General features: G+C 34.7%; 1 protein-coding gene across 3 annotated transcripts in view; it reads left to right on the forward strand.

Moving 5' to 3' along the window:
- Positions 1–616: 616 nt before the first annotated feature.
- Positions 617–12,529, forward strand: part of LOC109090363 (small G protein signaling modulator 1-like) — a 39,046-nt gene continuing 27,133 nt past the window's right edge. For 2 of the 3 annotated variants that reach the window (XM_042723625.1, XM_042723626.1), the window contains exons 1-2: positions 635–677; positions 793–836. In XM_042723625.1, the coding sequence (XP_042579559.1) occupies positions 659–677; positions 793–836 (63 nt within the window). In that variant the 5' untranslated portion in view covers positions 635–658. Of the gene's footprint in view, positions 678–792; positions 837–12,529 lie in introns of all 3 variants that reach the window. The other variant, XM_042723623.1, reaches the window with a different exon arrangement.

Below are 12,529 nucleotides of genomic sequence, written 5' to 3' on the forward strand. Positions count from 1 at the left end.
TTTTTTTTACCTTAAACCGAATAAACACATTTCATTACACCAAATACACAAAATAATGTTCTTTTTTAGCAGCATCATATGACCCCTTTAAATTAAGACTTTATTTTTCCAGAAAATATAATTTGTGTTCCAAAGATGAACGAAGGTCTTGGAAAGACACGAGGGTGAGCAATTCATGACAGAATTTTCATTTTTAAGTGAACCTGGCCTATCCCTTTAAAACTGAAAAGAACTGATTCACAAGAGTGATTCATTCGTGAATCGGGTTACCTTCTTCACAGAACAAAGTCGCTGTTGGAAAACTGTATGTGCTCTTTCAAAGTCTATACTCAAACGCTATTTACTCGTAGTACTGTAGTCAGTCACCAAATTAGTCGCGCGTTTCAACCGGGAGAGACTTACTGAAGCGAAAGTGAGAATTTTTGTTTAAAATGAATTTCGTTTACGAACGAAACACCACTACACCCAAGCAGCGACCACTGCGATGAATAGAAATTCTAACGGATAACTCACTCCTCGGTAAAAGGAGTTTGCCATCTCCACATCTCCAGGAACCTCTCTGGCAGGTCACGTGATCTCGCAGTAGCAGGGAACACTTAAACTGCTCTGGCTTCATCCAGTCGAGTGTTGAGCGTCAGTGGAGTGCAGAGCCACAATAATGGCAACCACAACAGCAGGTGCGACAAAATTCTGCTTTCTTTTCTCGAAACACTTCTAAACCACACTATCACACGTTGGACTTTTACTTGTTCATGTTTAATAATTAATTCTCCACATTTATATGTTTCCTAGAAGCCGAAACCCGTCAAAGACTGCTGCGAAACGTGAAGAAGGAGGTAAGTGACAGTAAAAACAAATAAAGCCAAGTGAACACAAGGCTGAAACGCCCTTTAAAATGTGACTCACGATGCAGACATGTCTACAAAATGTGTGGTGTTAAGTTAACCAAACATTGGAGCTAACATTATACGTGAAAGAAAGCTGCCAGAGCAAAATAAACATTTATAATGCTGTTAAATTGTTGGTATAGTTGTTGTATTGTGGTAAAATCATAGGTAGCTGTGCGGTCTCAGTCTACAGTATATCATGAATAATATATTCGGTTTTACATATCTATTTTTTCCTGAATATGCTGCATCTGTTTGTCTTTTTCCCCATCAAGCATCTGTCACTGACTTTAATGCCAGCTTTATCACACTATTTCTCTCCAAAGCATATTCATGTCTGCATTAATAAAATAGTGAGCGTGACGTTTTATTCAAATGTGATGTTGTTACAGTCATATTGGCAGGTTACTGTTATATTATTATATTTAATACATTTTATTTTGAAATAACAAATTTCTCTATGGATTCGGAATTTCAGACACATTTAATATACAGACAAACATTTCGTTCAAATGTATGAAAACATTGAAATGTATTTATATATCATCCACATCTATGGTTAATTATCCATAAGCACTCTGTAAGCACTTTCTATATGTTTCTATAACTGCCCATATCATCCTTTAGAATACATTGTGACTTTAAGTCCTTAAAAAACCTGTTTGTTCATAGATTTTCTTCTTGTTGAAATGTAAAATACAGCTTAAGGCTCAATGCATTTTTTGATTGATTTGTTATATTGATTTAAGGCCAGTCCTATCTCTTTTGGCAGCACAGAATGCATTGTGTGGTCTTTGACTTTCAGTCATTTCATTTGATTAATAGGTTTCAATAATCCTTTTGGGTTAAGCAATGCTCTCTGTGTGTATTTGCACAAGTTTATGTTTAAGCGGTTGCTCAGTGGATGAGGTTTTGTATGAATTTGGGTGTGAATTTGTATGATTTCCTCACAGCAGGCATGTAGTATCCGCACTTGCCCTATACTGACTCTGTTTTGATTTATGGCTCACTATTATGAGCTGTGATTGCAGTCGTTGATATCCTTATCTGTCCTGTGTGTCAGCAATTCATCCAGACATGAGTGCGTACAATGGATTTTTTAGTGGTGCTGTGGTATGTTAAATGTAAAACTCACAGCTTTGTGCCGAATGGTCAGTGCACCATCTTTTATGGACCCCATCTTGTTGCAGTCATTTGGTGCAAAGTATAAATAATGAGAAATTATAAAAACGCAAAAAAAAAAAAGTTGCATTTACAAGAATGAACATGGGGGGAAGACAGGGTAAGATGCCTCGCAGGGCAAGATGACGGCACAAAATATCATCTCACCACTATTAGTAAATGATTACGCTATTTTTAATGTTGTCATTTCTTGTCTTAAGTGAGTTTAATTGATCTAGTTTTGTGTGTGATCTATGACACTGAATTATATTTAAAATCACTTTTGTGTGTGTGTGTGAACACAGTTTTTAGATTTGTGGAGCAAAAATTATAGTTTTTATTTTGAAGTAAAAAGATAAAATTAAGGGTACCCTTAGGGGTAAGATAACCCCCTTTTCGCCCCAGAACTGGCACAAAATGCCTGAAGTGGCATGTTGTTACAAGTGTTATTATTTTTTTAAATTGACTGCTTATTGTAATAAATGGGGTTATTATTCACTAAATACATAAATTAGATGAACATTTAAGAACTTCTCCACTTTTTCATTAAAACGTACAGACTAATTGAATGAAATCATTTAATATGTATTCATAGCGTATCAATTATGACACATCTTCAATTAAAATATGGGCAGTTAAATACTGTATGTAAATATTCATATGCTTATTTACAAGTCATAGAATAAATGTACCTTTCAGATGAATCTCTCGGGATTCTGCTTTGTTTGTCATCAGTAATTCTATTATTGTACTAAATTGTCTAAATACAATCTAAATTGAATAGTTGATTAAGTATTTTACATTAATGATACTTTTAAATATATATAACATATTAATAAGAATTAAATATAAACATTAATTTATGCATTCAGTAGAAGTCTAGCCAATAGTGAGGTAAGATGTCCTCTTGGAATAATTTTACATTTTGTTCTGTAACAACTAAATGATTAAATGTTTCTATTTAACTTACCTTAACAACACATGCATTATCATCTTTTGCACATGCTAAACATATTAGATACAATTTTAAAATAAATCCACATAAAAGAGGGCTTATTACTATCAGGCAAATGTTTTTTTTTGTGGATGTCAGGCATCTCAGCTTGAGGTGTTTGGCAGTCAGAGCCTGGTCTATAAACTGTCATTGCATTGTGTCTCCGAGCATCCCAGTAGATGCATAAAAATTGACATTTCAGTGCTTGAAAACACATTATTATGATGACTGGAACAGCTAATCAAGAAGAGTGGAGGCAGGGGAACCCTCACCCGCCGCTGTATGGTGCTCATAATGACAATGTATTCTTGATCCATGCTGTGTTTACAGCATAACTGCCTGGAACCTGGAGTCATTTGGCATTTGCAGTGCATATTTACCCTTTTGCAGCTGTTAACTAAAATTATGAAAGATTATTATTACAGATATTACATTGGTGATACGATGAGCAGTGGCAACGTGACAAAAAGGCTCATTCTGTGTCTCTCACTATCAGTCTGTGATCTCTCTCTCTCTCTCTCTCTCTCTTTCCCACACCTGTATTGACACAAGGAGAGGGCCATGCGCAGAAAGCCTCACCACACTCTACCCAGCAGCCCACCATTTGTTTACCTTTCCCTTTAACACAGCTAGTTTAATCCATAGCTTATCAGTGTGTCCTTAAAGAACCTCTTACTTTATTTTAAACTGAGTGTGGATTTTTCCAGATTTTTTAAGCAAAATTGCTATGGAATTAGTTGTTAACAGAAAACATCATTAAATTGGTTAGTTTGACTTAAACTATACAGTAGTAAAGACTAGAGTTTGTGATAAATCATGAAAAGTCATGATAGGTCACACGTTAATTTTTCTGCACTGGATTTGGAGAGTATTTTATGAAAAAACTGTTAAAATGTGTTGCTGAGAGTGGCTGGTTCTGCTGTAAAGATTTCTTTCTCTTTGTCACTGTTTAACGCACTACTGAAATCCTACACCCAGTCAATATTGTTTTTGTGCTTAATTAGCATAGATTAAACAATAGAGTCAAATAACATTTCATAACTCATTCAAGAGATATCAACCATTTCGAAGGTGGTTGAATAAATGGTGCCTTTTAAAGGGGTCACTAAAGATTATTCAGCGTTAATTAAATCATGAAATGTGTTTTTTTTAGTAACCCCCACAGGCAGCATCTTAGTCAAACATAGTAAAGAAAATCAAATATTCCTCCTTTTTTCCCCTGATTATACATTTCTAATGGAAAAAACCATCTGTTAGAGTCCGTGAGCCAATTAATCACCATGTTCTGGGTGCAGAGACCAGTCTGTGAATGTGTTACAAAACAACTCTGCAAGATGTTGTTTCAGTGTGTGCAAGAAACACTTAAACCTCAAGCCAAATAGCAGCAAACCTCAGCGACTAGCGCAAAAAGCTTGTTAAAGTCAAGACACTGAGACTCATTTTAAACCTATTGGGTTTGTATGTGACTAACAGAAGACACATTACACTGATGTGACTGAGAAGAATTATTTATGAATGTGCTGACTGTTTGTATGAAATCATCCAGGTCTAGCATCTCTTAACACCAACTCCTTTTCAGTCATATTTTGGTTTACATATAGCCAGATGTTTCAAATGCATAGATTGATTTTATATTTTTATACATTTTTTTAAAGAAACAATATAAAATCTAACCGTTTCACCCTGTTTTAGACTCAGGCTTCTTTATTAATTATAGTTTATATAATAATGGACAGGTGAAAATGGCATAAATGTTTTTTTTTTTAAGTGGATCATACTAAATTCAGGCTGTGATCATGATCATGTCTCATTGATGAGTCATATGTCAGCAGATATCTGTGCTAAGTGCACTGTACAGTCATTGCTTTTGAGATCATTTCAGGATAATATGTTATGCTAAAAAATATATATATATATATATATATATATATATATATATTCTTCAGCAATGATCGGTTACATTATTTTATTTTTTATTTTTACTAAAATTAATTAAAATAGTGAGCGTGACGTTTTATTCAAATGTGATGTTGTTACAGTCATATTGGCAGGTTACTGTTATATTATTATATTTAATACATTTTATTTTGAAATAACAAATTTCTCTATGGATTCGGAATTTCAGACACATTTAATATACAGACAAACGTTTCGTTCAAATGTATGAAAACATTGAAATGTATTTATATATCATCCACATCTATGGTTAATTATCCATAAGCACTCTGTAAGCACTTTCTATATGTTTCTATAACTGCCCCATATCATCCTTTAGAATACATTGTGACTTTAAAGTCCTTAAAAATACCTGTTTGTTCATAGATTTTCTTCTTGTTGAAATGTAAAATACAGCTTAAGGCTCAATGCATTTTTTGATTGATTTGTTATATTGATTTAAGGCCAGTCCTATCTCTTTTGGCAGCACAGAATGCATTGTGTGGTCTTTGACTTTCAGTCATTTCATTTGATTAATAGGTTTCAATAATCCTTTTGGGTTAAGCAACGCTCTCTGTGTGTATTTGCACAAGTTTATGTTTAAGCGGTTGCTCAGTGGATGAGGTCTTTTGTATGAATTTGGGTGTGAATTTGTATGATTTCCTCACAGCAGGCATGTAGTATCCGCACTTGCCCTATACTGACTCTGTTTTTGATTTATGGCTCACTATTATGAGCTGTGATTGCAGTCGTGTGATATCCTTATCTGTCCTGTGTGTCAGCAATTCATCCAGACATGAGTGCGTACAATGGATTTTTTTAGTGGTGCTGTGGTATGTTAATGTGTAAACTCACAGCTTTGTGCCGAATGGTCAGTGCACCATCTTTTATGGACCCCATCTTGTTGCAGTCATTTGGTGCAAAGTATAAATAATGAGAAATTATAAAAACGCAAAAAAAAAAAAAGTTGCATTTACAAGAATGAACATGGGGGGAAGACAGGGTAAGATGCCTCGCAGGGCAAGATGACGGCACAAAATATCATCTCACCACTGTTAGTAAATGATTACGCTGTTTTTAATGTTGTCATTTCTTGTCTTAAGTGAGTTTAATTGATCTAGTTTTGTGTGTGATCTATGACACTGAATTATATTTAAAATCACTTTTGTGTGTGTGTGTGTGAACACAGTTTTTAGATTTGTGGAGCAAAAATTATAGTTTTTATTTTGAAGTAAAAAGATAAAATTAAGGGTACCCTTAGGGGTAAGATAACCCCCTTTTCGCCCCAGAACTGGCACAAAATGCCTGAAGTGGCATGTTGTTACAAGTTCTATTATTTTTTAAATTGACTGCTTATTGTAATAAATGGGGTTATTATTCACTAAATACATAAATTAGATGAACATTTAAGAACTTCTCCACTTTTCATTAAAACGTACAGACTAATTGAATGAAATCATTTAATATGTATTCATAGCGTATCAATTATGACACATCTTCAATTAAAATATGGGCAGTTAAATATTCATATGCCTATTTACAAGTCATAGAATAAATATACCTTTCAGATGAATCTCTCGGGATTCTGCTTTGTTTGTCATCAGTAATTTTATTATTGTACTAAATTGTCTAAATACAATCTAAATTGAATAGTTGATTAAGTATTTTATATTAATGATACTTTTAAATATATATACATATTAATAAGAATTAAATATAAACATTAATTTATGCATTCAGTAGAAGTCTAGCCAGTAGTGAGGTAAGATGTCCTCTTGGAATAATTTTACATTTTGTTCTGTAACAACTAAATGATTAAATGTTTCTATTTAACTTACCTTAACAACGCATGCATTATCATCTTGCACATGCTAAACATATTAGTTACAATTTTAAAATAAATCCACATAAAGAGGGCTTATTACTATCAGGCAAATGTTTTTTTTTGTGGATGTCAGGCATCTCAGCTTGAGGTGTTTGGCAGTCAGAGCCTGGTCTATAAACTGTCATTGCATTGTGTCTCCGAGCATCCCAGTAGATGCATAAAAATTGACATTTCAGTGCTTGAAACACATTATTATGATGACTGGAACAGCTAATCAAGAAGAGTGGAGGCAGGTGAACCCTCACCCGCCGCTGTATGGTGCTCATAATGACAATGTATTCTTGATCCATGCTGTGTTTACAGCATAACTGCCTGGAACCTGGAGTCATTTGGCATTTGCAGTGCATATTTACCCTTTTGCAGCTGTTAACTAAAATTATGAAAGATTATTATTACAGATATTACATTGGTGATACGATGAGCAGTGGCAACGTGACAAAAAGGCTCATTCTGTGTCTCTCACTATCAGTCTGTGATCTCTCTCTCTCTCTCTCTCTCTCTCTCTTTCCCACACCTGTATTGACACAAGGAGAGGGCCATGCGCAGAAAGCCTCACCACACTCTACCCAGCAGCCACCATTTTGTTTACCTTTCCCTTTAACACAGCTAGTTTAATCCATAGCTTATCAGTGTGTCCTTAAAGAACCTCTTACTTTATTTTAAACTGAGTGTGGATTTTTCCAGATTTTTTAAGCAAAATTGCTATGGAATTAGTTGTTAACAGAAACATCATTAAATTGGTTAGTTTGGCTTAAACTATACAGTAGTAAAGACTAGAGTTTGTGATAAATCATGAAAAGTCATGATAGGTCACACGTTAATTTTTCTGCCCTGGATTTGGAGAGTATTTTAGAGAAAAAACTGTTAAAATGTGTTGCTGAGAGTGGCTGGTTCTGCTGTAAAGATTTCTTTCTCTTTGTCACTGTTTAACGCACTACTGAAATCCTACACCCAGTCAATATTGTTTCTGTGCTTAATTAGCATAGATTAAACAATAGAGTCAAATAACATTTCATAACTAATTCAAGAGATATCAACCATTTCGAAGGTGGTTGAATAAATGGTGCCTTTTAAAGGGGTCACTAAAGATTATTCAGCGTTAATTAAATCATGAAATGTGTTTTTTTAGTAACCCCCACAGGCAGCATCTTAGTCAAACATAGTAAAGAAAATCAAATATTCCTCCTTTTTTCCCCTGATTATACATTTCTAATGGAAAAAAAACCATCTGTTAGAGGCCGTGAGCCAATTAATCACCATGTTCTGGGTGCAGAGACCAGTCTGTGAATGTGTTACAAAACAACTCTGCAAGATGTTGTTTCAGTGTGTGCAAGAAACACTTAAACCTCAAGCCAAATAGCAGCAAACCTCAGCTACTAGCGCAAAAGCTTGTTAAAGTCAAGACACTGAGAATCATTTAAACCTATTGGGTTTGTATGTGACTAACAGAAGACACATTACACTGATGTGACTGAGAAGAATTATTTATGAATGTGCTGACTGTTTGTATGAAATCGTCCAGGTCTAGCATCTCTTAACACCAACTCCTTTTCAGTCATATTTTGGTTTACATATAGCCAGATGTTTCAAATGCATAGATTGATTTTATATTTTTATACATTTTTTAAAGAAACAATATAAAATCTAACCGTTTCAACCTTTTTTAGACTCAGGCTTCTTTATTAATTATAGTGTATATAATAATGGACAGGTGAAAATGGCATAAATGTTTTTTTTTTTAAGTGGATCATACTAAATTCAGGCTGTGATCATGATCATGTCTCATTGATGAGTCATATGTCAGCAGATATCTGTGCTCAGTGCACTGTACAGTCATTGCTTTTGAGATCATTTCAGGATAATATGTTATGCTAAAAAATATATATATATATATATATATATATATATATATTCTTCAGCAATGATCGGTTACATTATTTTTTTTTATTTTTACTAAAATTAATTTTTGGTAATTAATTAAATTAAAGCATTATATTATATTATTGTCACACTATGTGTAGCGAGGAATGAGGAAACCAGGAATGCACTGAACAATTTTCTTAAATTTAAATAATCCAAAGGACTACACGGGGCAGACAGGAGCACAGGACACACATGGATTGACATATAATCTCTGACAAAACTGAACTGAATGGACATGGGCTTATAAACACAGGATAATTGGGAAAACATACGTGCTAGGAATGACACAATCAGCATGGGACACAGAACACATGGAGGGAAAACACAACATAATGGGTCCAGGAGCGTGACAATTATATTATATTATATTATATTATATTATATTATATTATATTATATTATATTATATTATATTATATTATATTATATTATATTATATTATATTATATTATATTATATTGTTATCATTATATTATATTATATTATTTTTTTATATAATTGTATTTTTTTTTTATTTTTTTTAGTTTAAATATGATGTCAATTAAGGTAATAGCCCTGTTTATGGATCACTGACTTTTTTTTTTTTTTTTTAAGAACACAGGGGGCAATAGAGGAAGTTTCAAAGCTGTAATTTACAATCTTGGTTTTGGGGTCTCATTTATTTTCCACACCTGATTCAGATCATCAGCATCAGAGAGGTCTATTAACTGAGCTCAGTGTGTCAGATAAGAAAGACATACAAGATGTTCAGTGCTGTGGGTCCCATGTGCTTTTCTTGCTAAACAAACCCACAAAGATAATAGCTGTCTGTGTTGAATGCATTTGTAAAAAGAAAAAGACCACAGAGTGCTGTAAGAGACACAATGCTCACATCTGCATAGGAAATCGGGTTGCCTTGGACAACACAGTTATAGAGTTTTTGCAGTCACTATGCAAATATATTTGGCTGAAGAATGTCACAAATGACCAATACGAGCCATATAAAAGGCATTACAGGTTCTTAGCTGTTTTTAATGGGGTCATATGACGTTGCTAAAAAGAACATTATTTTGTGTATGTGGTGTAATGCAATGTGTTTAAGGTTCAAAAAACATTATTTTCCACATAATGTACATTTATTGTTGCTCCTCTATGCCCTGCCTTTCTGAAACACATCGATTTTTACAAAGCGCATGGTTCTGAAAAGCGAGGTGTGCTCTTATTGGCCAGCTATCCAGTGCGTTGTGATTGGCCGACTGCCTCAAACGTGTGATGGAAACGTTACAGCCCTTACTATACTGTGATGCCGTGTCCCGGTGCGATGAGATAAAACCAATAAAACCCAATACAAAGGAGGCATTTGTTGCATCCAGTGGGGACATAATTACTGATTTATTGACTTATACTGTCTTTTTACCCGTTGCGTTGCATATCGCGCTGCGTAAACATGAAACCATGTCTGCTTTTGTGATCAAAGAAATGAAAAGCTCTACTCTACACTGCTCAAAACTCGCATTTGAATCGTCAGTGGCAAATCCTTTACATATGAAAACGTACATATAGGCTCTAAGTTAGAAGTGCCAGACTGTCCTTGCAAAGTTGGAATTTCTCCACTTTATGGAAACAGACACCGTTGTAGGCTACTCTCCCAGGAAACAGTCGAGTCGGCAACAGCGAAAATAAAGGTTATGCCTTATTTCTTTGTGTGTAACACTCCATCATATGACACCTTTAATGAAGAACATAAAAGGATAGATCAGCAGTACTGACAGTCCAGCTTCAAGATACAGGCTATATGACATTTCTCACATACACATGTATGTGTCATGTGTTTTCCCAAGAAATGTGAAGCCTGTTCCTGTAGAGCCATATGGACCGGGGAACTGATTTGTAGTCACACCACCCACAGAGCATCTCTAATGGTGTGAAACTACACATTTTATATGTGAGACTATATATTTTATATATTCCAAGCAAATGCAGACTCTTCCTTGTGCATTTCCCCCCTCAAAAGTCCACTTTTGCATTATGTCGATGTTTTTGTCACTTGTTTGTGTACTATGAACATAACTAATTAAAAACTATGTCAAGACTAAAGCAGTGCATTTTGCCATGTACACAAACCATTTGCATTCTTAATATGATTAAATAAAGCAGCATTTAGCAGTATTGTTTATTTGAAATGTTCACTGCTTCCAAGAGATTGTGGTGTTACAGCATGTAGACCAGAAGTAGGCTATAATTAAAGTGGTAAAATATACTGCATAATAAATGGAATAGAAACTAAATGGAAAAGGAAATGCATCTTTAAACAAACATGCCACAAAATGTTTGTTGTACAAAAAAATGTATTGTTGATCACTAGCATCAGGCATTTCCATTGTACTTGGGACTCTTTCAAGGTCAGGCTGAGGTTAAAATATCTGTTTGTAGTGGTAATTTTTGACATGTTACAAATCTAAAAGATGCCCTGGTTTGTATTAAATATTCAGTTTTTGTGTGGCAGCAGCAGTAAATAGCAAATCATGTTAAAGACCCCTTGTGGTAAAAATCAAGTTTTAACATTGTTTACATGTTTGTTTGATATTTTTAATGTGCTTAAAGACAAACCATGTGCAAACTCATTATCTTATTAATTGTGTTATTAATTGTGTAGCATAGAGCTTTATTTATTATAATGGAACTCTGTGCTATTTTGATGAACTATGAGTGACCACTTTTTAGTGACTGTACTTTATAGTGTATTGGGAGTGCTCTTTTCATGCTTTCAGAATTTGAATAAATTCACTCATGGATTCACTTTGATAACCATTTATCTAGAATAGTCACTTGCAATTGCGTAGCGTTTACCACTTCATTAGCTGAGTGAAAATGGAGCTGTGTGATTAGTGAGCAAACTCACGGATTTGCCTACTAAATGGTAAGGTTGTGGAGTTATATTCAAGACATGTAGAAATTATATAAGCCATTTTAAGACATTTAGGATTTTTTTTGCATGGGGTGGGGGCATTGAAATAAATCATTTTCATTATCAAAGATGGTTTTATGGGATAAAATTAGTGACTTTATTATTAAATAAGACCACGTGAGACTTGTGTGTATTTGCTGTCCATTGTAGGCTTGTGACAGCTCTACAAGTACAATTGGGGCTGTATTGCTTTCATTGTGTGAATTTGCCTGTTCTTTCTGATTAGTGTCCACTCAACCTCTTGGCCTTATGTTCATATGTTCGCTCTCTCAGCGTGATGAAGCGCGGTAATATGTGGCAAATCATTTTTGTGCTGGTGGCATGAATTGTGGCAAATGGCATTCCCATTCACAGCCGGAATTGTTCATCGGTTCTGCTCAGAGTTGAAGCAACAGTTCAATGTGGTGCCAACACATTTGGGAAGCAACTTGGCAACCCAAGCTGTGAGACTTTCCATGTCATCTCCATGGAAACCTTTGTCATGCTACTGAGACATCAGGGACAGCCGAGCTCCAAATAGACCCCTACAGTCTCTCTCTCTCTCTCTCTCTCTCTCTCTCTCTCTCTCTCTCTCTCACACACACACACACACACACACACACACACACACACACACACACACACACACACATTTTCACACACACAGAGTGTGTAGAGTCTCTACCTATCAATGCACACTACAGTTTAAATGAGGCTGATCAATAAGAGTCCATTAGTAAACATTTATAGTTGGATTTATTTGCTCTTATCGCATCAGTGATCCTTAATTCAGACCTGGCCATGCACTCTCATTGATG

Source organism: Cyprinus carpio, chromosome B5, assembly GCF_018340385.1.
Source record: "Cyprinus carpio isolate SPL01 chromosome B5, ASM1834038v1, whole genome shotgun sequence".
NCBI lineage: Eukaryota > Metazoa > Chordata > Actinopteri > Cypriniformes > Cyprinidae > Cyprinus > Cyprinus carpio.